This window comes from Denticeps clupeoides, chromosome 18 (genome assembly GCF_900700375.1).
Source record: "Denticeps clupeoides chromosome 18, fDenClu1.1, whole genome shotgun sequence".
In the NCBI taxonomy this organism is placed as follows: domain Eukaryota; kingdom Metazoa; phylum Chordata; class Actinopteri; order Clupeiformes; family Denticipitidae; genus Denticeps; species Denticeps clupeoides.
The window spans coordinates 3,426,632-3,449,948 of NC_041724.1; the positions used below are offsets into that span (position 1 = coordinate 3,426,632).

Here is a 23,317-nt window from a genome sequence, read left to right on the forward strand (position 1 = left end):
TTGCATTGTTTTCATAATGCATGTGTGCCAACACAGTTTGTGTGCAGCTAACCAGAAATTAGTGAAATGACTATATAATGCTATTAAATAATACTTAATGCTTTGTGATTTTCAGGAAATGCTGGAGACACATTTGTTATTGACCCTTTACTAGGAATTATATCTGTTGCCAAGGAGCTTGACCACTGGAGAAGAAACCAGTTTGAGCTGACTATAAAAGCTTCAGACAAGGGGGATCCATCTCTTGGTATGGAAACAACTGTTCATATTGTGGTCACCATGCCAGATAACTCAAAGCCAAAGTTCCCTCATGGAGAAATTGTTGTGGAAATCAGTGAAGCCGCCCCTGTAGGCACCTTTGTGAGTTTGGTCACAGCCTCAAGTCAGTCTCTGGTCCTGTATCAGATCAAAGAAGGTAATGTCGATGGCTCTTTCACCATCAATCCCCACTCTGGTGTCATTGCTACATTAAGGCTGCTTGATCGAGAAACTACTCAATCATATAAACTAATCATACAGGCCACAAACATGGCCGACACGGCGAGCAACATCACCGTTTATGTTCATCTTAAAGACGAGAATGACAATGCTCCAGTCTTCACAGAGACCGAGTTCTTTGGGATCATCAGCGAATCCGCTGCAGCTAAAAGCGTGGTTTTAACTAAAGAAAATACACCGCTGGTTATTTGTGCCGCCGATGCAGATGCAGATTTGAATGGCAGGCTCGTCTACGAAATTGCCGATCCGCTTGCTCGTAACTACTTTCAACTAGACTCCGTCACCGGAGCAATACGAACTCTGTTTAGCCTTGACTTTGAACAAATAGCTGTTTTTCACTTCACCGTGCAGGTCCACGATTCTGGGTTTCCACGACTGTTCGGGAAAAATACTGTCAATGTGACGATACAAATCATGGATTACAACGACTGCCCCCCCAAATTCAGCCAAGACTTGTATGAAACAAACCTCTTTGTGCCATCATACAGCGGACAGAAAGTGATCTCGCTTAATGCAACAGACGAGGACTCTCCACCCAATGCCAAATTGCTCTTCTCCATATCAGATGGCAACACGGGCGGGAAATTCAGAATTGATTCCTCTTCCGGTGACATTTTTGTTCAGAATGCAGCTGTTTTACGAAGCAGGTACAAGCTCACCGTCCGAGTGTCTGATGGCAGGTTTGCCAGCACAGCGGTTGTCAGAGTGACTGCAAAGCACAACCAAGATCAGGGTCCGGTTCAGTTCACCCAAAAAGTCTACACCGCCTCAGTGCGGGAGAACTCAGCGGAAAGCCAAACACTTGCTTTAGTTTCCACCGTGGGTCGGAAAATGAACGAGCACTTGTTTTACACCATCCTCAACCAAGACCGTGGGTTTAAAATTGGACGTACTTCTGGATTACTTTTCACTACTGGGATACCTTTTGACCGTGAAGTTCAAGATACGTATGACGTTCTTGTTGGTGTGACAAGAGAGTCTGCATCACCAAACATTCTGGCCCACGTTCTTGTTAAAGTTACAGTTGAGGATGTGAACGACAACCCACCAGTGTTCGTGAGTCTCCCATACCACGCTCTGGTCCAGATGGATGCTGAAGTGGGCCAGGTTGTCAGGCTCGTCACAGCGGTGGACAGAGACATCAGCAGGAGTGCCGAGATAGAATACCTCTTACCTGATCACGATTATTTTCAGGTTACTTCTTTTGGGGAGATATCTTTAAAGAAGTCCTTTGAGCCACAAATGCTAAATGCTAAGTTTACAATTAGCATCGTAGCCCAAGACAAAGGGGAACCAAGCCTTAGCAGCACAGCAGAGGTGGTTATTACTGTAGTGAACAAAGCTACGCCGGTTTTTGAGAAGCTGTTTTATAACATTGAAATTCCAGAGAACATACCACTGCACACTTCAATACTTCAAGTTCACGTAAGCGATTCAGTAGGACCCAAGGCCCTCTACAGCATTTTTGAAGGAGACCCATTAGGCCACTTTTTCATTAACTTGAACTCTGGAGTCATTAGTGTATTTCATGCACTGGATTATGAGGCTCATCCTGCCTATAAATTAAGGGTCCGGGCCATGGACTCATCGACCACGGCCCATTCTGAAGTGTTTGTTGACATTATTTTGCAAGACGTCAATGACAATGCACCAGTGTTCGAAGCAAGCCTGTATAATATCAGTCTCTCAGAGTCAACTGCAGTTGGCACGGCAGTCTTACGGGTTAGAGCCTTGGATTCAGACTTTGGCACCAACCGAGAAGTGTTGTATCAGTTGCTGGAGCAAGGAGGATCAGTCTCGCCATACTTTGGCATTGATCAGGACACTGGGGTGATAGTGACCACAAGCTTTTTAGACTATGAAACCATCCCACAGCACAGACTGATTATAAGAGCCATGGATGGAGGATCTCCAGCTTTGTCCAGCGAGGTCTCTGTTATTGTCCACATGTCTGACATAAATGACAACTTTCCAGTGTTTGTACAGTCACATTATCGTGCAGCTATCAGTGAGCTCGCCTCTCAAGGCCAATTTGTAATGTGCGTTAGGGCATTCGATGTTGACACCTCAGATTACTACAAGCTGGAATACTCCTTTCTTTCGGGCAACGAGCAGAGGCATTTTTCAGTGGACAGGAAGAGTGGAGTCATTAAAATCCTGAACCACCAAAGAAGTAAAATGGAGCCACTCTACAACCTCACTTTGGCAGTGACTGATGGCGTTTTTAGAAGCTCAGCCGAGGTCACAGTCACGGTCATCCGTGAAAACCTGCACAGCCCTTCATTTGCTCAGAAGGAGTATTATATAGAGCTCGTGGAGAATTCTCCCATTGGAACTTTGGTGACAGAGGTCAAAGCCATAGACAGCGATGCAGGATTGTACGGCCAGGTGACATACTTTATTGTCAACGAAGTTGCGATTGATAAATTTACAATAAATGCTGATGGACAGATTTACACAGCGGAGAGCTTTGACCGAGAAAGTCCAAATGAGCAGTCGATCTTTATAAATGTTATGGCTAAAGATGGTGGTGGCAAGATAGGGTTTTGCACTGTTAATGTCAACCTTTTAGACATAAATGACAATGCCCCTCAGTTCCATGTGTCTGTATATAATGGATCCATACCATGGAATGTTCCGAAAGGGTTTTCTGTAATGAAGGTGAAGGCTGTGGATCGTGATGAAGGAAGAAACGGTGACATCGTATATGAGACTTACTGCGAAGCCTGTCACTTTGAAATACATCCTTTGAGTGGTGTCTTAACTACCAAAGCGAGTCTTTTTGGATTCGAGAATTTTCTCTTTTCCTTTTATGTGAAGGCGCAGGATTCTGGAAAGCCACCAAAACAGTCTATTGTTCCAGTGAATATAAGAGTGCTGCCCTCACATGTGTCATTTTTAGAGGTCGCCATGCCAATGCTAACATTAGAAATCCCTGAGAACCTTCCTGTTGGAACGGCGATTGAAGCCATTCAGACAGACAGAAAGCAATTTGTTACTTACAGCCTTGTGAAAGGAAACACTCTGGAGAGTAACCAAAATGACGTTTTTGTTGTTGACAGCAGTACGGGAAAGTTGAAAGTTTCCAAACGTCTTGACTATGAAACTACTGAAATGTTTGCACTCACACTTCTAGTAAAGCAAAACCGAGAAGGTGCAGAGCTCATCTCATCATTGAATGTGAAAATTCTGTTGAAGGACATCAATGATAACAGCCCGCAGTTCGACTCTGACCCATACAAATCTTTTGTCGTGGAAAACCTGCCAGGAGGGACATCAATAATCCAGCTGAGGGCCACCGATCTGGATGCAGGCTTGAATGGGCAAGTGACCTACAGCCTGGATGAAGACCAAGAGCGGGCTGACATTTTGGAACTATTTGCAATAGAGAGCTCAACAGGCTGGCTCACAACAGTAGAGGAGCTTGACTGGGAAAAGAATGAGAGGTATTCGGTGTCAGTGGTGGCCACTGACCGAGGTCAGGAGGTGCAGATGATGGCAAAAACGAGGGTGGACATCACAGTAGTGGACACCAATGACAACCCACCTCGGTTCACCCAAGACATCTACAGAAGTGAGGTGAGGGAGGATGATCCGGTTTCTACGGTGATAACAGTCTTGAGCGCCACTGACCCAGACAGTGAAGAAACCAACAGGAACATCAGCTGCTACATCACAGGTGATGAGGAAATAAATCTGTTTCAACTAAATTAAATCAGCATCCAATTTTACATAAAAGTGTGGTCAGTTTTATATGTATAAAATTTGTAATTAATTTGTGAACTAGTAATTTGTGAAAGTTTCTAAAAATGCCTTAAATTATATTTGACTACAAATAGTTAGGGCTTTAGTAGTCCATCATTCATTAAGAATGTAATTGTGTATATGAAGACTACATTTGCAGGCCGTCAATTACCAAGTTACTGTCAGGTTTGACTGCAGCTTGGCTCATCACCTGTACCCAATCCTGACAATGCAGAAAAGCCAGAGATTTCCGCCCCTTCGGAATCTCCAGCATTTTTGTGAACTTTGTGCACGAACTTGACCTGTTTATGTGAAACCTTGTATTTTTGAGTTCTGGCAATCGCCACACGCCTGCGGGTTTGTTTATGTTGTTTACGTTGTCCCCCTTTTTATTTCCCTTTTCGGCCACACGCCATTGTTTATTTGTTTATTGTTTATTTTATAATAAAACCCCGTTCCCAGCATGTCACACCTCTGCGCTTCCTTCCCCCGTCAGTCCGTAGTCGTGACAGTTAACCATGAAAAAATTGGAAGTGCAGAGAAGATTAAACCTTGGATCTTTGGATGTGTGCTGCTTTATATCGGATTGATTGATGCTGAAAGCGGTAAACATCCAGTAAATTGAGGTACACATGAGGATCAAACATAATGTTTTAGGGACCACGGCAAGGTAATTTGTTGTGATGTAGAGCTCATTCTGTGGTGACAGCAATTCAGTTCCTGCTCATTTTGTGTCAATTTCTTGGCCATTAGCCCCCATTTCATGTATAGTCATCTGTCTCATGCAATTTGACTGTTCATCATCATTTCTGTGTGGTCAGCATGCCGTATCTGGTGACAGATTACTTTTTTTTGTCCACTGATGTTTCTCAGGTGGTGACCCTCTGACCCGGTTTGGAGTTGAATACATCCAGAATGAATGGATGGTCATTTTGAGGAAACCTTTGGATCGGGAGGAGAGAAATAATTATCTCCTAAACATAACTGCCACAGACGGCACACATGTAGTGAACACGGCTGTGGAGATAAAGGTCCTCGATGCAAATGACAACAGCCCTGTTTGTGAAAAGGTGCTGCTCTCTCTGTCATTTCATATTTACATTACAGATAATAGGGCTTAGACTCTGTCTAGGATATCACTTATACCAGGACTTACAGGTATTTGTCTTGCCATGTTCATTTATACTCCCTCCATACTGTAGCATTTTATGTGTCAATCAGAATTGTCTCATCGAGCTCATGAGCCTGTCTGCACATCTCTAGGCCCTTTACGTCGCAGCGGTTCCAGAGGATGCTCCTGCAGGACGAGTGATCCTGCGAGTGTCGGCTACTGATGCAGACAGCCATGCAAATGCAGAGGTCTCTTATTGGCTCTCTGGAGATGGTGCTGAGCACTTCAGCCTTGAACCAGTCACAGGTACATTCGCAAACTTTAGCACCTGAAGTAAGTTGAATGATGTTGGAGCGGTGTATTGTAGATCACTAATTTTTTACTGTTAGAGATTGTATACGGTATTCTCATATCCATACATTTTATACATAAAGTTGGACGATTTTTTTGAGAACTGTAGGTAATGTGTGCACTGCATTTATGAACTTAAATAATTATTTATTGCATTTTTTTTTATCTCATGTGAGTGCTCTCATATCTAAATTAATAAAGAAATAGAAAACCACACCAATTTGGCCTCGTTTGGACCTGCATGTGTGCCTTGCAATCATTTACCTCATAATTCACAGCAATTTTGCATAGTTGTTGGCTAACAATTCACAGTTCTGTTGTTTCCTGGTTCTACATTTGAATTTCTATGAGTGCCTCGTGGGACGTCATTTTGTATGTGTGTTGCCGTGGAATAATTGTCATCATCATTTATGTAATGTTTCATATAATGGATGTTAAGCTGGAAATATATTTACATGCAGATAGATGGTCAGAAATATATATGCATGAGTGTGTCCACAGGCTTTTGTGTCATACACCATGTAAATGTTCTGAGAATATGAATATTACCCATAATACATTTTGCAGCAAGAGACTTAAATGCTAATGAGAATGCCTGAATCATGCACCAGGCAAGCTTTCCCTTAGAGACACGGCCATCCTGTCTTTTCCCGTCTCATGGCCTTTATTATTTATCAGAAACATTTGCTGACTTTTCTTCATATGAATCTACTTAATATGCTCGTAAATATGGCAATTTTGCAGCACATTATGTATATCTCACTTATTGACATATTCCATACATGTTTTTTTTTTGTTAATTTACACAAGCTCATCCACATTTTCTGTCTAAAAAATCATCTCATATTTTTTTGTACAAAGGTGCACTGAAAACCTTGTTACCCCTGGACCGTGAGGAGCGGAGCAAGTTTGAGCTGACGGCACACGCCCAGGACGGAGGAGGCCGTGCATGCCAGGCTGGCGTTGTGGTGACGGTGGATGACATCAATGACAACCCTCCTCTGTTTGCTCCGCCTTATGGCAGCCGCTTCACTGTGGCCGAAAATACAGAGCCTGGCACTTATGTTGCGCAGATACAGGCAACGGACCCTGATTCTGGTAGAATTTTTCAGACATTGTAGTCTTCTTGACATTGCTGTGTAAAAGTGTGAAAATGAATGCAAGTCAATGTTCAGAAAAGAACATCTGTACGTGTTTGACACTTACCTTTTAAGAAGTGGTCCAATCTGATCATATCTTCATTTTATTTGTGTGCCATTATAATGACAAATACACAATAAATAAGAATATTGAGAATATTGGCTACTGAGTAGGATTAAATGAAACGACGGAGTCCAACAAAAATCAGCAGTAGTAACCCAAACTGTAAAAAATCATTGTTGATCAGGCTTGATTTGCATAAACATGAGTTGTTTGCATAAACATGAGTTATTTGGTTAGAAACCATTGGGCTAAATGGTTGGTTGTTCTTGACGATTATAGGCTTTGAAATCAGGCTGCTTTTATTACATTATGATGCCATGTAGCAACAATTAAAAGTATTGCCTGTATTTCTCTCTTTAAGGAATGAATGGTAAAGTCCTGTATTCCTTGGAGAATTCAGCTGGAGGCCTTTTTTCCATCCACCAGCAGTCTGGCATCATGTCCCTGATGAAGCCCCTGCACAAGAGGGCTCAGGATTCGTACACACTGACGGTCCGAGCCACCGACCAGGGCTCACCGCAGCCACGCTCCACACTCGGTTTCCTGGTGGTGGATGTGGAGAGCGCGGCCGACAGCCCACCGGCGTTCGAAAGGAGGGGCTACGTCGTCACGGTCCCAGAGGACATCACCGTGGGCTCTCGGATCCTCAGCGTCTCCGCTGTCAGCACCGTGGTCGAAAAGCGTCCTGAGATAAGCTACTGTATCACTGGGGGAAACGAACGGGGCTCTTTTAGTATCAGAAGTCACACTGGTGGGGTGACACACTTTTCCAAAAATATCCTGTGCTGTACTTGCGGATGTGATACTGGTGACCGGTCACTGCTGTTTCTGCAGGTGACATCTTTGTGATCGTGGGCCTGGACTACGAGACCTCCCATGAGCACTACCTGACAGTTAAAGCCACCGTCGCAGGCAAGAGGGCCCTAAGCGACGTGGCCACTGTCCGTGTCAATGTGACGGACGTCAATGACAACAGCCCTGTCTTCAGCCAGCGCGTGTACTCGGCCGGAGTCGGCGAACACGCCACAGCCGGGATGGTGGTGCTGACCGTGAGTGCTGACCGTGAGTGACTTTGGCATAATCCATGCCAAAGTCAAGTTAGGGTTAAGTGTCTTGCTCAGGGACACGATGGTAGTAAGTGGGATTTGAACCTGGGTCTTCTGGTTCATAGGCGAGTGTGTTACCCACTACTACCACGTTGGCTTGGGTTATTTCCTGTCAAAGCCACCTTCTAAATTCTAAGGATCTGCTTCTTGCACCAGTTTCGAGGGAAAGGATGCAGCAGAGAACATTTTGATGCATAACTATGTTATGATGGTTCTTAATGGAAATGCCAATTTTTAAATTCTGTGTAACTGACTTGTCCCAGCTCTAGATTGATGTTGACAACCTACAGATTTTTACAGTTGTATTATGCATTAATAAAGCATCTCTGTACAGTAGCTAATAAACTCTGTTCAGCGAGGCTGTTGACGTTTATTTAAGGTCACGGCGAGGGACGCAGACGGGCCTTCGAACAGCCGTGTCCACTTCTCCATCATCAGCGGCAACCAGGGCGGCTCATTCATCATTGATGCCACCAGCGGGGAGTTGAGAGTCGGCCGCCAGCTCGACAGAGAAAAGGTGAACGCTGGTGCACTGTCTTCATTTTATTCTCGGATGGAGATATGCAGACACAGTGTGAAGCCAGGGATCAGCGTGATTGGTCACGGGAACTAGCGAGAATGAGATTTACCTCCTCCTCTTGGTCAAAATTAGATATCAGTGCACACTCTGAAGGTGCTGGCGTCCGACGGTGGAAATCCTCCCAGATCCAGCAGTGCAAAAATCCACATTGACGTGTTGGATGTAAACGATAATCCCCCCGTCTTCTGCCAGACTAACTACAGCCTCGTCATACAGGTGAGACCGAGCTGAAAAGCCTGTCTGATCCTCTATGAGATATGACAGGCAGTTGCGACTTTACCTCTTTCCCTTGGTTTCAAGGAGAACCTCCCCATAGGCAGCAGCGTCCTCCAGCTCAGCGCGAGTGACAGCGATGGGCCGCTCAACGGCCCGCCTTTCTCCTTCGCACTACAGCAGGGCAGCAACTCGGACTCCTTTAGCATCAAAACTAATGGAACGTTGGTGACCACACAACACCTGAGCCACAGGGTGCAGGAACACCACGTGCTGCGCATCCAGGTCAGGAAACTATCACACTGAAATATGCATTTCACTGTGAATATGTTTGGATTCAAAACTAAATTCAAATATGATATGAGTGTTGAGGCAGTAATATGAGACTGTGAAATGTCAAAAGCTCCCTCTACTGTTGAAAAATTGCCATAGCCTAAAAAAAAACGCTGGGTCATAAATTGCACATATATTTTCAATGCGCAAGTGTTATAAAGCTGTTTAAAAATACAACTGTAATTATTAGTTATTAATAATTATTATTAAAATTATAATAAATCCATGTATGAATTAATCTATAAGTTAATCTATTTCTTATTGTTTTATTCTTTTTTTTTTATTATAATGAATTGAGTTCATGATGTGGCTTTCTGGGTTTAGGTAGCAGACAGTGGAAGGCCTCCACTTTCATCTTCCACAGTAATCAGCATTATGGTCGTGGCTCAGAGTGCACACCCGCCCACAGTCCTGCCGCTTGAGGTCCTTGTCTCCACTCCAGGAGAGCAGTACACAGGGAGGGTCTTGGGGAGGGTCCATGCCAGTGACCAGGACATCCATGACACCCTTACATACAGCCTTCTGCCTCCATCGCAGTCCCACTTCTCCATCTCCAGCTCTGACGGCCGACTGCTGGCCCGCCAGAGCCTGGCTGTGGGCCACTATCCACTTAATGTCTCAGTCAGCGATGGACACTTCACCACGGCGACAAGGGTCAACGTGCATGTCCGCCAGGTCACCCAGCAGATGCTCAACCAGTCTGTGGCTGTACGGTTCGCTCATGTCAGCCCCGAAGAGTTTATCAATGAGCGCTGGCATGACGTTCAGAGGGCGATTCGCATCATCACTGGTGTCCGCCGCGGAGACGTCCAGCTGGTCAGCATCCAGCCTGTGGAGCCAGCTGGAAGTCTGGATGTGCTTGTGGCATTGGAGAGAGGTCCTCCAGGGCTGCAGGAGTCACTTCTTCACAAACTGAATTCAATAGCCAGGATTCAGCAGATAACGGGCCTTCACATCGTGAGGGTCGTGAAAAACCGTTGTGCGAGTGCGGTCTGCCCCACTAACTTCTGCAGAGAGGTGGTCACCTTGGATGAGACGTCAATCTCGGCGTACAGTGGAGCAAAGTTCAGCTTTGTCTCCTTGCAACACAACACGTCTGCCATTTGTCTTTGCCAAGGTAAAATATTGCAGAGGAGTGTGACAGTGCCGTTGCCAGATTGGGCAGGTTTGAATTGGCATTTAAGGAAACATTGCTCATTGAAAATAGAGCCCAGTTCGCATTTCAGTATGCTAAGTAGTCATGGCAGCTAAATAGATTCAGCAGATATCAGTGTGTTTTGCATGTTTGGAGGATATTGTAAGCAAGGTGTTTATAAAACCATAACTAAAGTTCATCATCTGGGTGACAGAAATAAAATACAGATAACAAGCAAGCATACTCTTGCTGTTTTTATCTTGTATTTTTGTAAATCCTGGGGATTTACCCAACATATCTATCTATTATATAATTATTATATACATTTATTATAGTGTTTTTAAAATTGGGCCCTTAATTTACTTAAAGGTGCTATTTGTAAGATTTTGTGTCTTGCTGAATTTGAGCTTGGGGGCAGTATTCCACCATAAGGCCGTCCATCACAATCTAACAGAATTAGACAACAGTATTACAAGTAAGATAAGACAAGACAAGTTAGCATGCTAACTTCAGCAAATATCTTCAACATTTTTGGGCGTTTTCAATTTGAAATTGTACTCATTATATTTGAATTCAATACATAAATTTGTCAACACTTCTGTTTAGGTGAAGCATGCACAGCATCGAATAACCTGTGTGAAAGTAATCCCTGTCCAGAGGGTCTAGAATGTTTACCTGACAAACAAGGAGACAAGTACGGTTGTCTGTGCCCCGGCGGTGAAGAGGAGAAATGCAGAGGTAAAAGTTCACTCCGCCTAGTCCTGCCCCAAGCAAGATCACACACGGCATTTTGAATACATTTTTTCTTTGGTCTAGATGTGAACATGATTGCTGATTTCTGCCGTTTTAGAAAGACGATGTTAAATATTACCGTTGATGCTGAACATTCTGCTCACACTGCTTTTAAAGCCGTGTCCAACTTCACAAGTCTGTCTTTAGGCTTTTTTCTGAAGTAGTTGATTTTGTAGTCATACTGATTTTTTTTTTTTTTATCTTCTGATGATGAAATCCATCAAACACTGATAGACTCCCGCACGGTGTCCATCTTTGAGTTTTGTTGACCAGATGATGTTTTAATCAGCGTTATTGATGTTAAAATCCCTCACATGGTCCACTGGAAATACGAAGCGTACTAAATTGCAATAGGGATCACTTTGATAATAACTTCACTCTACATTTGAAGTAGTGCGTAGTGTTCTTTTGTGATAATGACAATCGTTTCGCATTAAAGATGCAGCAAGTGTAGGGATTTTGTTTTGCTTCCAGCTTTCTCTTCTCTAATATTTATAAAAGCAAAAAGAAAGTAGTGATGCTTTTTTTTTACTAATAAGCTGCTCTTTTTGAAAATGTATTACAAGAAAAAAAAACATTCAAAGACTCAAATATCAAAGAAATTCCATATGACTGGTTGTTGAAGTGTAAGTGTAATTCCAACAATTTTTGGAAATAACTTGTGTTCAGACCCTCCCAGCACCTTTCCCAACATGCAAAGCGATGCACGAGAGACATGCCTGCTCTATTGCGTTCAGCAACCAATATTTTGTTGAACTCTCTCTCTTTCTATCTATACATATATATGTGTGTGTGTGTGTGTGTGTACGTGTGTGTATGTGTGTGTGAGTGTGCATGCAAAGGATCGTGCAAACCAATTTTTATGTATGTATATAACCCAACCCCCCCCCCCCCCCCCCCCCCCCCCCACACACACACACACACACACACGCTTATCTTCTGCTTGAGCTCTGCTTTATTTGTGCCAATTGCGTATTTATGTCTGGTTTTTATGTGTCGTTCAGGGGGTCTAACGTTGACCTTTGGCGAGAACAGCTTCGTAAAGTATCGCCTGCTGGAAGACGTGGCTAAGGACACGCTTAACCTCTCCCTCAGGCTGAGAACGTTGTCCCCTCACGGGACGGTGATGTTTACCCGAGGCCATGGATACAGCATCCTTGAAGTGAGTGCTTCTCACAAGAAAAGCTCTCTCTTCAGACACCGAAAGCGTTATATTTAAATCATCACTCCAGATTTATTTACAGATTTTATTACAGTCTGTGTGGTAATGAGAACAAGTTCCACTTTAAAATATGCCTTAATCTGTCCCTTTGATTTTCGTTTTATAAAATGTGTTCGAGCCACTTTGATTTCCAGCCGTCTGATGTCTCTTTGAAAGCTACATCCTCGATTTGGTGGTTTTTTTTTTCATCTGGTTTCCTAATTGGAAGATTCTGTGATTTTGAACTGGCAGATAGTCAACGCCCGGCTGCAGTACCGCGTTGTATGTGGCGGTGACGGCCGCTCCATCACGGCCGTACACCGAGCCCAAGTGGATGACGGCCAGTGGCACTCGGTTTCACTAGGCCTGGATGGAAACCGCGCCAAACTGACCCTGGACCGGGTCCACGTGGCTTCGGACGTCATGCTGGGCAAAGCTTGCTCCCCTAAATTGGGCGATGTCATATTTCTGGGCGGCCACCGCCACCTTGCGAGCCATAGGGGGAGGCGGAGTCTCCCGGCCATCGCCAGCCTACGCGGCTGTCTGGAGGCGGTGGAGCTCAATGGACAAACGTTGGCGCTTAGCAGCCAGGCCCAGTCAGGTGCCATGGTGGAGGACGTGGAGGACGTCTCGCCAGGCTGCACCATGCTCCCACCCATGGCTTGTTCCAGCAACCCTTGCCTGAATGGAGGGATGTGTGTTCCCAGGTCCAGTGGAGGTACTCACCTTCACACCTTTATACCGAGCTAGTAAACCACCCAGCCGAAGGGAACATCGATCTTTTAACAGCCTCGGATTAATATCCCTCTCCTTGTAGTTACTCACTTCATATGGTACAGTGTTTTATGTGGGTAAATGTTATTATTCTGCCATCCATGGCAGTGTCGAGATGAATCATTGATTTCCTTTGAAGGCTATTACTGCAAATGTGGCGGCTTATTTATGGGAACTCGCTGTGAGGTCAGCCACAGGCCCTGTGCCTCCAATCCCTGCCTGTATGGAGGAACCTGCATCGAACAAAAGCACAACTTCTACTGCAAGTGCAAGGGACGATATTCGGGTCAAAGGTATGAAAGAGTCTAGCAAAAGAATAAAGAATGAGGAAATAAATTTTTAAAATGGTATTGTACATGTTTTTAAGGTTAAGTCATATACAGATAAACAATTTATTCAATAAATAAATGGGGGAAATACCAACAGTTTGTACTGGATATTTTAGCTCTTAGTCTAATAACATTTTTGGGCTGTAAACTATAGTCATGAAATGCAGTGGGGGTGTTAATATTGACAAATTACAATTTAATTTCCTATTGTATGGGTTCAAAATGGCTCAAAAGTGACATGCCCTCTTGCTCAGCTCGTCCCGCTCACTTTATTAGACTCCTGGGGGTGGAGATACACCTTTAAGGCATTTTTCATAACAAATTTCGACCAGAATACACACGCACACATACACATATTGCTTTTATTAAAAAAAATATTCAATAAAAAAAAGCTGTTTCAGGCCCTTCCAAAATGGGAGATATGTATTTTTTATTGTATGTTGCAGAACAGTTCAAATGTTCATCTTCTCCAGGTGTCAGATTGGGCCATACTGTGAAGACAACCCGTGTCACAACGCAGGGACTTGCGTGGAAAGCCTGGATGGGCCAGTCTGCCAGTGCAGGCCTGGGTTTGCAGGAGAGACGTGTGTACAGGGACACGGTGGACACATACCCATCTGATCATTTTATTCGGCAAAGAACGTACTGCGTGGATCCTGCTCACAGCCATCTGCTTTTCCTGCATCCAGGTGCCTGAGTGACGTGGACGAGTGTGTGGAGGACCCTTGTCTTAACGGCGGGCGCTGCATCAACACCTACGGCACCTTCAACTGCAGCTGCGCTGTGGACTTTATAGGGACATTATGCGAAATCAAAGCAGTGGGGAGAAACGCAATTGTCCCCACTACCTGGAGCAGGACTTTGGAGGGAATCCTTGGAATTCTGCTGGTCTCATTTTCCACCGTTGTCACCGTGCTGCTGTTCTTAACCTGCCGTAAAATCGCCTGCGAGTCTCACAAATCCATCCAGGAGCCGGAGCAGCATCAGCCGAACCAGGCATCTGTCCACGTTTCCTGTGCCGAGGTGACACGGGTGCCAGTCAGGCCGGGCGCCTGTGCTTCCAGCATGCCTGGCAGCCTCCTCAGCAGCCCGGGAAGGGGGTCCGGCGGGGGCTCAGCCGCGGCTGAGCAGCCGGAGATAAGCGCCTTTAATCCAGGCCCGGTGCTGGTCCAGCGCAGGCCCGTGGCTGTGTGCAGCGTAGCCCCCAACCTGTCCCCTCAACTGGCCGTCAGGTCTTCTTCCCGCTCCTCGGGCGAGGGTAGGTCTCAGGTCCTTCCAGCTGGTTCTTCTGATAAGTCGAGAAGTTGCCTGAACGTTTTGTTTTAAGGATGGTTAGTTAATCATTTCCATGAATGCTGTGTGCTGTTAAGTAATGAAGTGAAGTCTGCTTCAGGAAACAAGGACGGCGCCGCTGAACTCCGAACACGTGGCTCGTTCCAGTCAGATTCCAGCGATGAGAGCGGTAAGAGTTCCTCTGCTCTGTGCGTCTCGCATGCCTCAGAACTCTGCCCTACATTCGCTGGTTATTTATGTTCCGGAAGCATCTTAAAAGTCCAGCCGCGGTCCAGACAATTCCTACCCTGATCCGGCTAATCTCGAGGAGATGAGAAACATGATCTTAATCAGTGCGTGCTCGATTAGCAGGGGATTAAACCCGTATAAAACTGACATGGACCTACTGGACGACTTTTTAGCGTTCACCAAGTATACAAGGTAATGTTTCTATCACATTTCCACCATATGTAGTGGACTTAATTAAAATACTACTGGATTTGTCTTTACTTGATTGATTTTATCTTACTGTAAAGTATATTTTTTATACTTTGCTATATCGTACGTAGCATGTGGGGAGCGTTTGCTGATGTCGAATCATGTATGTTTTTCACATTTGCTTGCTAGTTATGTGTATCTTAGAGGGGAGCAACTAACTACCCACCCAGTCACTGAGTATCACTATTTGTCACCCAGCTCTCCCAGTTTGGGGATTTTGGACTAATGTTGGACTATTCAAACAGTGTTGCCAGATATTTGCAGTGATTTTTCAGTAATGGGTACTTGAACTAATTAGTAGTTCCATCGTTACTGACAATAACATCAACATTAATTCTCCGACCAGCCACGGGAGTGGCAACGATTCTTTCATTACTTTGGTGTGGAGCGAGGCAACCGCTTAAGTGATGATAATTGGCTGAGGTTGAGTGAACCTTCATGGTACGAGCCAACCAGAGGCAGAGGCGGGTCTTTACACAAAAGGTGTAAAAAGCAGCGAAGTGATAGCAGCACAAAACCCTGGTACGTTAACATTTTACGTTACATACCCTGGTAACTTGTTACTTTTATAATGCTGTAACTCAGTTACTAACTAACAGGTACTTTTTGAAAGGATTTATATAGCAATTATAATCAAAATTTCCCCATAATACCAATACACACAAACACAAACTCGGTTGTAGACATCATGGGACCTCGTCTTCCACTGAGACAAACATGCATACAGATTATCAGTGTGTAAATGTAATATTCCTCACAAATCAAGCCGTGGAATCGAATATTGTTATTATGTGTTTTGATATATGCGCTGTACTGATGTGGAACTTGGATGTCTTCCTGCCGTGGTCGGCGCATATGTCTGTAGTCTTGATCTTTTTTTAACCGCGCCCACCCCCCCAAAAAATATGGTCTGTAGAACATATATTCATGGCTGTTCAGCGTCAGTCCCCACCTCTCAGTGTGATGTAAGTCAGTTCCTTTGATCTCTAATTTAACAAGGCAGCCAGGTCATCTGTAACTGCTTTTTATAAGTGATGATCAGAGTGTTTTTTTCTTCTTTTTTTTACTCCACCTTGGCCTCAGCTCCCATATGGATTAAATCTGCCCACAGACCTAGAACAGGGTTTAACAAGAGCCAAACTGTAAGTGTGCCACACCTTCTTATTTATCTGTTTGTTTAATATCACAATGACGCGGTGTCGGCTGCTTCTTTAGATGTAGGTCCCTGTGATTTCATGTGTGCCGTCTCTCACCCCTGTGATTAGTGTTAAAGTAGGGTCTCAGTCTCCTTCTCATTTCTCACGTTCTGATTTCTGGAGGCCTGCTATCCGCATCTCTCTCCTACATGCATCATTATGCTGCCAATAATTGCACCGTACAAATTAGACCAGCACTGAATGTTAATTGTCCTGTAGAGGGCTGGAGAGCCATTGTATTCGGCTAATAGAGACCACGTTCAGTTGAAAACATGTCGGGTCTACAGGAATCTCTGCATTCACAGTTTTTAACTTGAAACGAGTGAATGCCATCCCATGCATTGAATGGTTTTATTTTCTTATTCATAAATATGTGTCACGACACAGCGCCCAGGTTAGTTTACACACGCACGCACCTCCTGAAATACAGGAAACAACAACACATAACCAAAACCCTGAGAGATCACACTCAGACCTTAACCATGACCTTCTCTGGAAAACAGAGAAAACCACACATGTAAACCACACATGTAACCTTTACTTTACTTTACTTTATTTTGCAGACGCTTTTATCCAAAGCGACTTACAGGAGGAAGACACCAGCAATTCTTGTTCGAGTTCTATAGATTTTGAGTTTACAAAAACTAAGGGCCCTGATGAGGCTCAAAACCTTGAGTACAAACACTCGGACCAAAACTAAGACCAAGACCAAAATGTATGAGCGGCTGAGCGCTAACGGCGTTTCCCTTTGCTGAAATGTTGTAATAAATTGAGGTCATGTTGCCAGGTTCTGTTTGTGCCAAATCAAGACTCCTATCTCAAAACACACAAATATGACAATTGTGCTTCATTTATCCTATTATTAGTATTAATAAGTAGTAACTACTTACTTACGCCATTTATAACATTTTATTACTAAACAATAACAAACAGCTTTCTGTGGTGCAGGTTCATGGCGTGTTGGTGTAAATATCATTCTACCTTATTACATACACATTTACAGCATTTATCAGATGCCATTATAGGTAGTTACAGGGACATTCCCCCCTGGAGCAACTTTTTTAAGTGTCTTGCTCAGTTAGTGGGGTTTGAACCTGGGTCTTCTGGTTCATAGGTGAGTGTGTTACCCACTAGACTACTACCACCTTGCTACACTCTGCAGTTTTTGCTGAAACACAGTGGTAGCGGCCTTATGGGTAAGACACTCACCTATAAACCTGAAGTCCATGAAGTAAGCCTACTTACAACTATTATGTGCCTGAGCAAGACAGTTAACCCTGAGTGTCTCCAGGAGGACTGTCTCTGTAACTACTGAGCGTAAGTCGCTCTGGATAAAGTCGTCTGATAAATGTAAATGTACATCATGGAAAGAAGGGCATGCTTTTTTTTCCCAGCATTAACAGCTACGTTTGTTTCAGGGCGATGTAAGCTTTAATCTCTGGTGTTCAGCCTGTGTGTTCACCCCCGAGACATTTCTAAATGTCGTGGGCCAAACTCTTGTTCGCCATTTGTCCATTGTTTCCACACCAAATGACTTGAATGACCTCCAGAACTCCAGAGGTGATTTCAGACAACGTCTTCTTGTTTGTTCTTCTGTCTCTGCATGTTCTGCCGGCTTAGTTTGGCAAATACTGTGACATTTTGCAGCTTGCAAAGTTAAATGCTACCCAATAAATAAACCCTTCTGTAACACTCTCGCTTCTAATGTACTCAACGATATCCCACAGGCGCCTTGATGTTTAATCTTATTTAACATGGAGGAGGCTTAACAAGCCATTTCAAAGCGTTGCTGAAAGATCTCTAATTATCCTGAACTTATGATCTTCAAAACCTCTCCTCGCAGTAGTCAGAATAGTCCTCAACAATGAGACCTGCCTGTCAGATTCACTAATAGCTCTGCAGCTGTAGAGTTTGTGCGTTGAAGTGGAAATATGCATCAGAGAGTGCATTTTGACAACAAAAATCAGACAAAAAGGATGTGGATCGCAGATGATCACTTTTTCTTGCGTTGTTATTGAGATATATTTAATATGGGCCATCAAAATGAAAAGATATACACACAAATAAGATTTTTTTTAAATCTTATGGTGATAGTAGCCTAGTACCAGAAGACCTCAAAGTCCCAGGTTCAAACCTCACTCACTATCATTGTGTCCCTGAGCAAGACACTTAACCCTGAATGTCTCTAGGGGGGGACTGTCCCTGTAACTACTTACTGTAAATCGCTCTGGATAAGGGCGTCTGGTAAATTCTTTAAATGTTAATGTAACTGAATGTATTGTGTCACACAGGCTATCACTGGGAAACATCCGACTGTATCCCGAGCATGCAGCTGAGCCATGTCCAGGAGCTTCTGCAGTGTGACTTTGTGCAGACTCCTCCCCCTGTCTACTCAAGCACAGACTACCCGCGTGGGCCACAGATCTGGGACGATGTTCATTGGCCTTCAGAGCTTAATGGAGGCCATAGCTCCCAGAAGGCCTCCGGAGATAACCAAGAAGTAGCATCCCTCTTACACTTTGAGCACCAATATGCCTTCACCCAAAGAAAACCTTACTCCACCGTCCTAATAGTACCTCAGGGTTCAGTATTAGGTCCAAATGAAGTCTGGGATGGCAATCAGGCGTTCTCAGTTTCTCCACATTTGGAAGACCAAGGCATAGCAACTTTTTGCTTGTGCACACATATAAGCTCCAGCTCTGATGTGTCAATGATTTGCGCAGAATCTGAAGCTGTGGACAGTGAAAGTGACCAGAATCCTGATATGTAGTGGATAATTGGTCACCTTTTATTAGCACAGTCCACTCTTCCCTTCTGTTGCTAAGACACTTTACTCTCTTTACTATAGTCCCATAAATAAATTGTCAGAATGAAGTATTGTTGTTAAACTTTTTTTTACAGATATTACATGTAAATGAACATTTTATGAGTTGTGTGATTGGCAATCTACTATTATTCATTCTTGTTTTAAAAAAAACTGTTCTAAAAAAAAACAAAGTGGTGAAAAGTGCTCTGAAACTTGTTGTTTGTTTGTTTGTTTGATTTGTGGAAATAACATTAAATGGTGCAATTTTCACCAGTTACCATTGCTTATTATTGAAAATAAATTCGGATCAATCTTGAGAGGTATAGAAGTGTTGTTTCATGCATGATACAATAATTAAATAATTGAATTATTCAACAATTATTCAAATACATTAAGAAACATAAAAAGAAGAGTTTATCCGTTGCATTTGGACATGTCTGAACAATGAACTCATTAATTGAGGCATCTTCAATTAAACAATTAGTTCACAAATTGTACAACAATATTAATATTCTCCTATTGTTATGTAATTCACATATCATGGCACGTAGGTGTGTTCATTTGCATATTTAAGAATGTCATGTTTCATAACAGAATTTTAGAAGCCCGGGCTCAGCGTCAAGGTCGAACCCAATCTCACAAGGACAATTAATAAACATCTCAGGCAAGAGACTTGAGCGAGGCATGGGGAAGAGAGAGAAGAAGCAGCATGTCTGAAGTCCATCTCTATGTGGTGGGGAAGCTGGAGTCTCAAGAGGCCGCCTGCTTCTGACTTTGAAGGGGAGCCATCACTTTTCCCCAGGATTTAAAAAGCAAAATTTCACTTTAATCCAGGAAGGCTCAAGTGTTTTTTTCCTTTGATGGTCAGTAAAACCATTTCATCAGCATGCTTTGGAAAAATTATACCATGTCACCAAGCACTAGATGTTATACAGTTTTAATTGTCCTTGATAGGGGTCATCATATTGGTTGAAAGCAGGGTCATATCACGGCAAATACTACTTTTTCTCTCACAAACGTTCCAGGAATTTTAAAATCCCGTAGGCTGAAGAATTCTCAGAACCCAGGGTTGATGGACTATGGGAATAAAATTATGACCTGAAAAGAGGTTTTATCTTTAAGTTAAAAAAACGTAACATAATGGAGGCATTTGATGAAATACAATCCTTGTGTCAATGCCAAGCTGTCATATTGTCAGAAAAAATTAGACATGGTGCGGTCACCGACTAAGACAGATGCTGCATGTTCGACTTGCTACTTGAATGTAACTTTAATAATAAAAGGTCTCTTATTTAGAATCTTTGCAACCCAAGGTCACTGTCAGATATATTATATACTCATATTTAAAAAGTGCAGTTGTGTTGGCCCACAGATGCGGAAAGTTAAAATATTGAACAGGAGGTGGCAGTATACCCCTATTTGTCACCATTTGCTTCATAGGAAAGGCAGGATATTCAGGACTGCTGTGCAGAATGTGTGCATCTTTAATGAAACTAGCAGATTATACAGTACATTTCTTACTATATAATCTAATGTATAAAGAGATCAATAATTTCCCTGGCCAACATCTGATTTGTACAATTTCCAAATTGTCCAGAAGTCACTACAAATTACAGTAATCACAGAATATTATGAATAATTAGTGTTCAATTTGCAAAATTTGTTGCCAATCAACCATCTTGAATAAGAAGGGTCTCCGTCTGTCCAGGGTCTTACAAATGGGCTCATGGGACAGTGACAGCACTTAAATGCTTTGACATGTTGTGACAGCGCCCCTGGGGACAGGGCCTGGTGCGTTTGTAACGCACGATGACAGGCCAACCCAGCCTGACGCTGCCGCGTGATGCTGTCATCGCGTGAGGAGGAGGAGGAGGAGAGGCGTGCAGATGCTGGTGCAAACACCCCATCTCACTTCGGCCAGAGCTGTCTGGACTTAAACAGCCAGATGGGCGAAAAAAAGGGGGAAAAAAAACAGACAGAACTGAAAAATTATACATTAATAAAAACATTTTAATTAATTTTAAGGGTTGTAACATGCTTGTTCATGCACATGACCCTTTCACATCTGTTACTGTCTGGTAAGATCAACCACCTTGTTATTCTTGTATTTCTTAATAATTTGGGCCTGTAAGTATGAAGGACCATTCATTCTTCTGAAAGTAAAGTGATTGTGAAACACTGCAGCATAGCACATAGTGACACAACGAAATGTGTCCTCTGTATTTAACCATCGCCCTTGCTGAGCAGTATGCAGCCATGACAGGCACCTGGGGAGCAGTGTGTGGGGACGGTGCTTTTGCCCACCTTGGCGGATCAGGATTCAGACCGGCAACTTCTGATTACTGCGGTCACTTCCTTAACCGCTAGGCCACCACTGTCCCAGCCTTGTATTGCCCCCCCTGCAGGTCTCTGTTGAAGCTAATGATCCAGGAGTCCAGGTGAGGCCTACGATCCGTGGGGCCTTTCGTTCCACGCGGTTTGACATATGGCTGGGCTTGGTCGAATCTACGGGCCGCGTGCAATTCCCAAAAAAGTTTTCAGAACTTGTTTATTATTCCAGTATAAAATTTGACTTTTATGGACTTTGTGGTGAGATGGTTAGAGATGCAGAGAAATTTTTTTATGTTGTCTCGTAGATTTTGCAAAGACCGACGTTTTCATGTGTGGCTTTTTTTTGGCACTTTTTTGGGTCATACCCAAAGCACGCAAGCTATATGTCAAAAATATATAAAGTGGCCTGCCCCTTTGGCCACTTACCAGTCATTTCATTAGGATCGCCTGGTCTTTCGCACACATTATAAACACATTAATTTAACGTGATGCATTGTGGCCACGCCCTGTTAGCATTGTTGCTTTAAGAATGCTAGCATTAGCATGCTAACATGTTCATTTCTCAACATGCACCAAACGTCACCAACTTTCACGTGACCACCTGCTCCATCGGCCACTTTACAGCTGACACCAGCTCTGGGACGACAAGCTTTTTCTTCTCGGACGACGAGACGACAATGTTATGTTACTGGCGCCAGGGAAGCGGGTTCCACTCTCACCTTAAATACGTTTTTAACACACACTATATTATCGGTCGGTGCACCATGTTCTTTAAATTCATTCTGCACATTTGTGCACGTGCCCCATCGATTTCCGCCATGTAACGCTGAAAGGACCATTTAATTTGAGTCCAATACAAGCCCAACACAGTCGAAGGTGTTTATCCTTTCACCCGTGCTTCCGTGTCATCACTCTGTCAGAAGTGTTAACACGAATTCACAAATTAGAATTTTAAACAGCAGTTATTCAGAAATGCCAGTGACCCTCGACCACTGGCACGCGGGAAAAGTGGCAAAAACAAAGAATCTCATTAAATAGGACTCTCCTGGCTGCTTACAACCACACTTATAAACTGAGCTGGAGGTGGCACGTTGTAAATTCCTCTCCTTTTCATTTCTTTCGCATAGTCCACCCTGCATTGGCCCGTGGCCCAGCGGTTTCGTAACTGCGTTCGAATCTGCCTGCAGATATTGTTTTCTCACTATATTAAGGAATGCATTTGAATGCACACGATGACTTTAACTAAAATGACAAATGACCAATCATGAATTTAACAAAAACACACGTCTGCTATAGTATAGTTATAGTTCATGTAATATCATTAATTATGTCTTATTTCCTATTGGTTTTCATATGTAATTGCATTGTTTGTTTACAATGTGAGTAAAGAGCTTTCACCATTTCATTTTGCTGTATACTTTTTATTGGATTAAGATTTTAAATATTCACCCACTATTTAATATAATTAAGCATATTTAATAATACGAAATTCAAATTTATCTAGTTCTGTAGTTCTGTTAATTTCTTTTTTTTTTCACATTCTCCATTTTTTTTCTTAAACAAATCCACACAACGGGACTACTAGAGTGTAGAAGACAGAATAAACTACAAGTGTAAACAGAGCAATGACAATCCTGCTGATAACGCAGTTGAAAATGACATTTAAACTGACTGTAATGTTAGTATTTTTTTGGAATTGTTAACGAAAACTACTAAAACGTTTTATTTATTTTATTTAGGTGACCTTCAGAAAGTCATTCCATCAAAGCAATGCTCCTTGCCAGTAATGGACGTTGGAGGCTGTCATGATCCGGTCTAGAAGAGGTTTCGTCCTGTGTAACGTT

At 43.3% G+C, this 23,317-nt stretch overlaps 1 protein-coding gene across 1 annotated transcript in view; it reads left to right on the plus strand.

Annotated features, from left to right (window-relative positions):
- The window catches only part of fat1b (FAT atypical cadherin 1b), a 28,593-nt gene extending 9,379 nt beyond the window's left edge, over positions 1-19,214 (plus strand). Inside the window, exons 11-28 of the mRNA XM_028960754.1 lie at positions 116-4,177; positions 5,116-5,312; positions 5,506-5,659; positions 6,566-6,802; positions 7,269-7,658; positions 7,742-7,956; positions 8,393-8,530; positions 8,666-8,809; positions 8,894-9,091; positions 9,464-10,256; positions 10,881-11,012; positions 12,071-12,228; positions 12,520-12,985; positions 13,181-13,334; positions 13,844-13,954; positions 14,060-14,628; positions 14,764-14,832; positions 18,628-19,214. Of these exons, the coding sequence (XP_028816587.1) occupies positions 116-4,177; positions 5,116-5,312; positions 5,506-5,659; positions 6,566-6,802; positions 7,269-7,658; positions 7,742-7,956; positions 8,393-8,530; positions 8,666-8,809; positions 8,894-9,091; positions 9,464-10,256; positions 10,881-11,012; positions 12,071-12,228; positions 12,520-12,985; positions 13,181-13,334; positions 13,844-13,954; positions 14,060-14,628; positions 14,764-14,832; positions 18,628-19,106 (8,666 nt within the window). The 3' untranslated portion in view covers positions 19,107-19,214. The remainder of the gene's footprint in view (positions 1-115; positions 4,178-5,115; positions 5,313-5,505; positions 5,660-6,565; positions 6,803-7,268; positions 7,659-7,741; positions 7,957-8,392; positions 8,531-8,665; positions 8,810-8,893; positions 9,092-9,463; positions 10,257-10,880; positions 11,013-12,070; positions 12,229-12,519; positions 12,986-13,180; positions 13,335-13,843; positions 13,955-14,059; positions 14,629-14,763; positions 14,833-18,627) is intronic.
- The last annotated feature ends 4,103 nt before the right edge of the window (positions 19,215-23,317 follow it).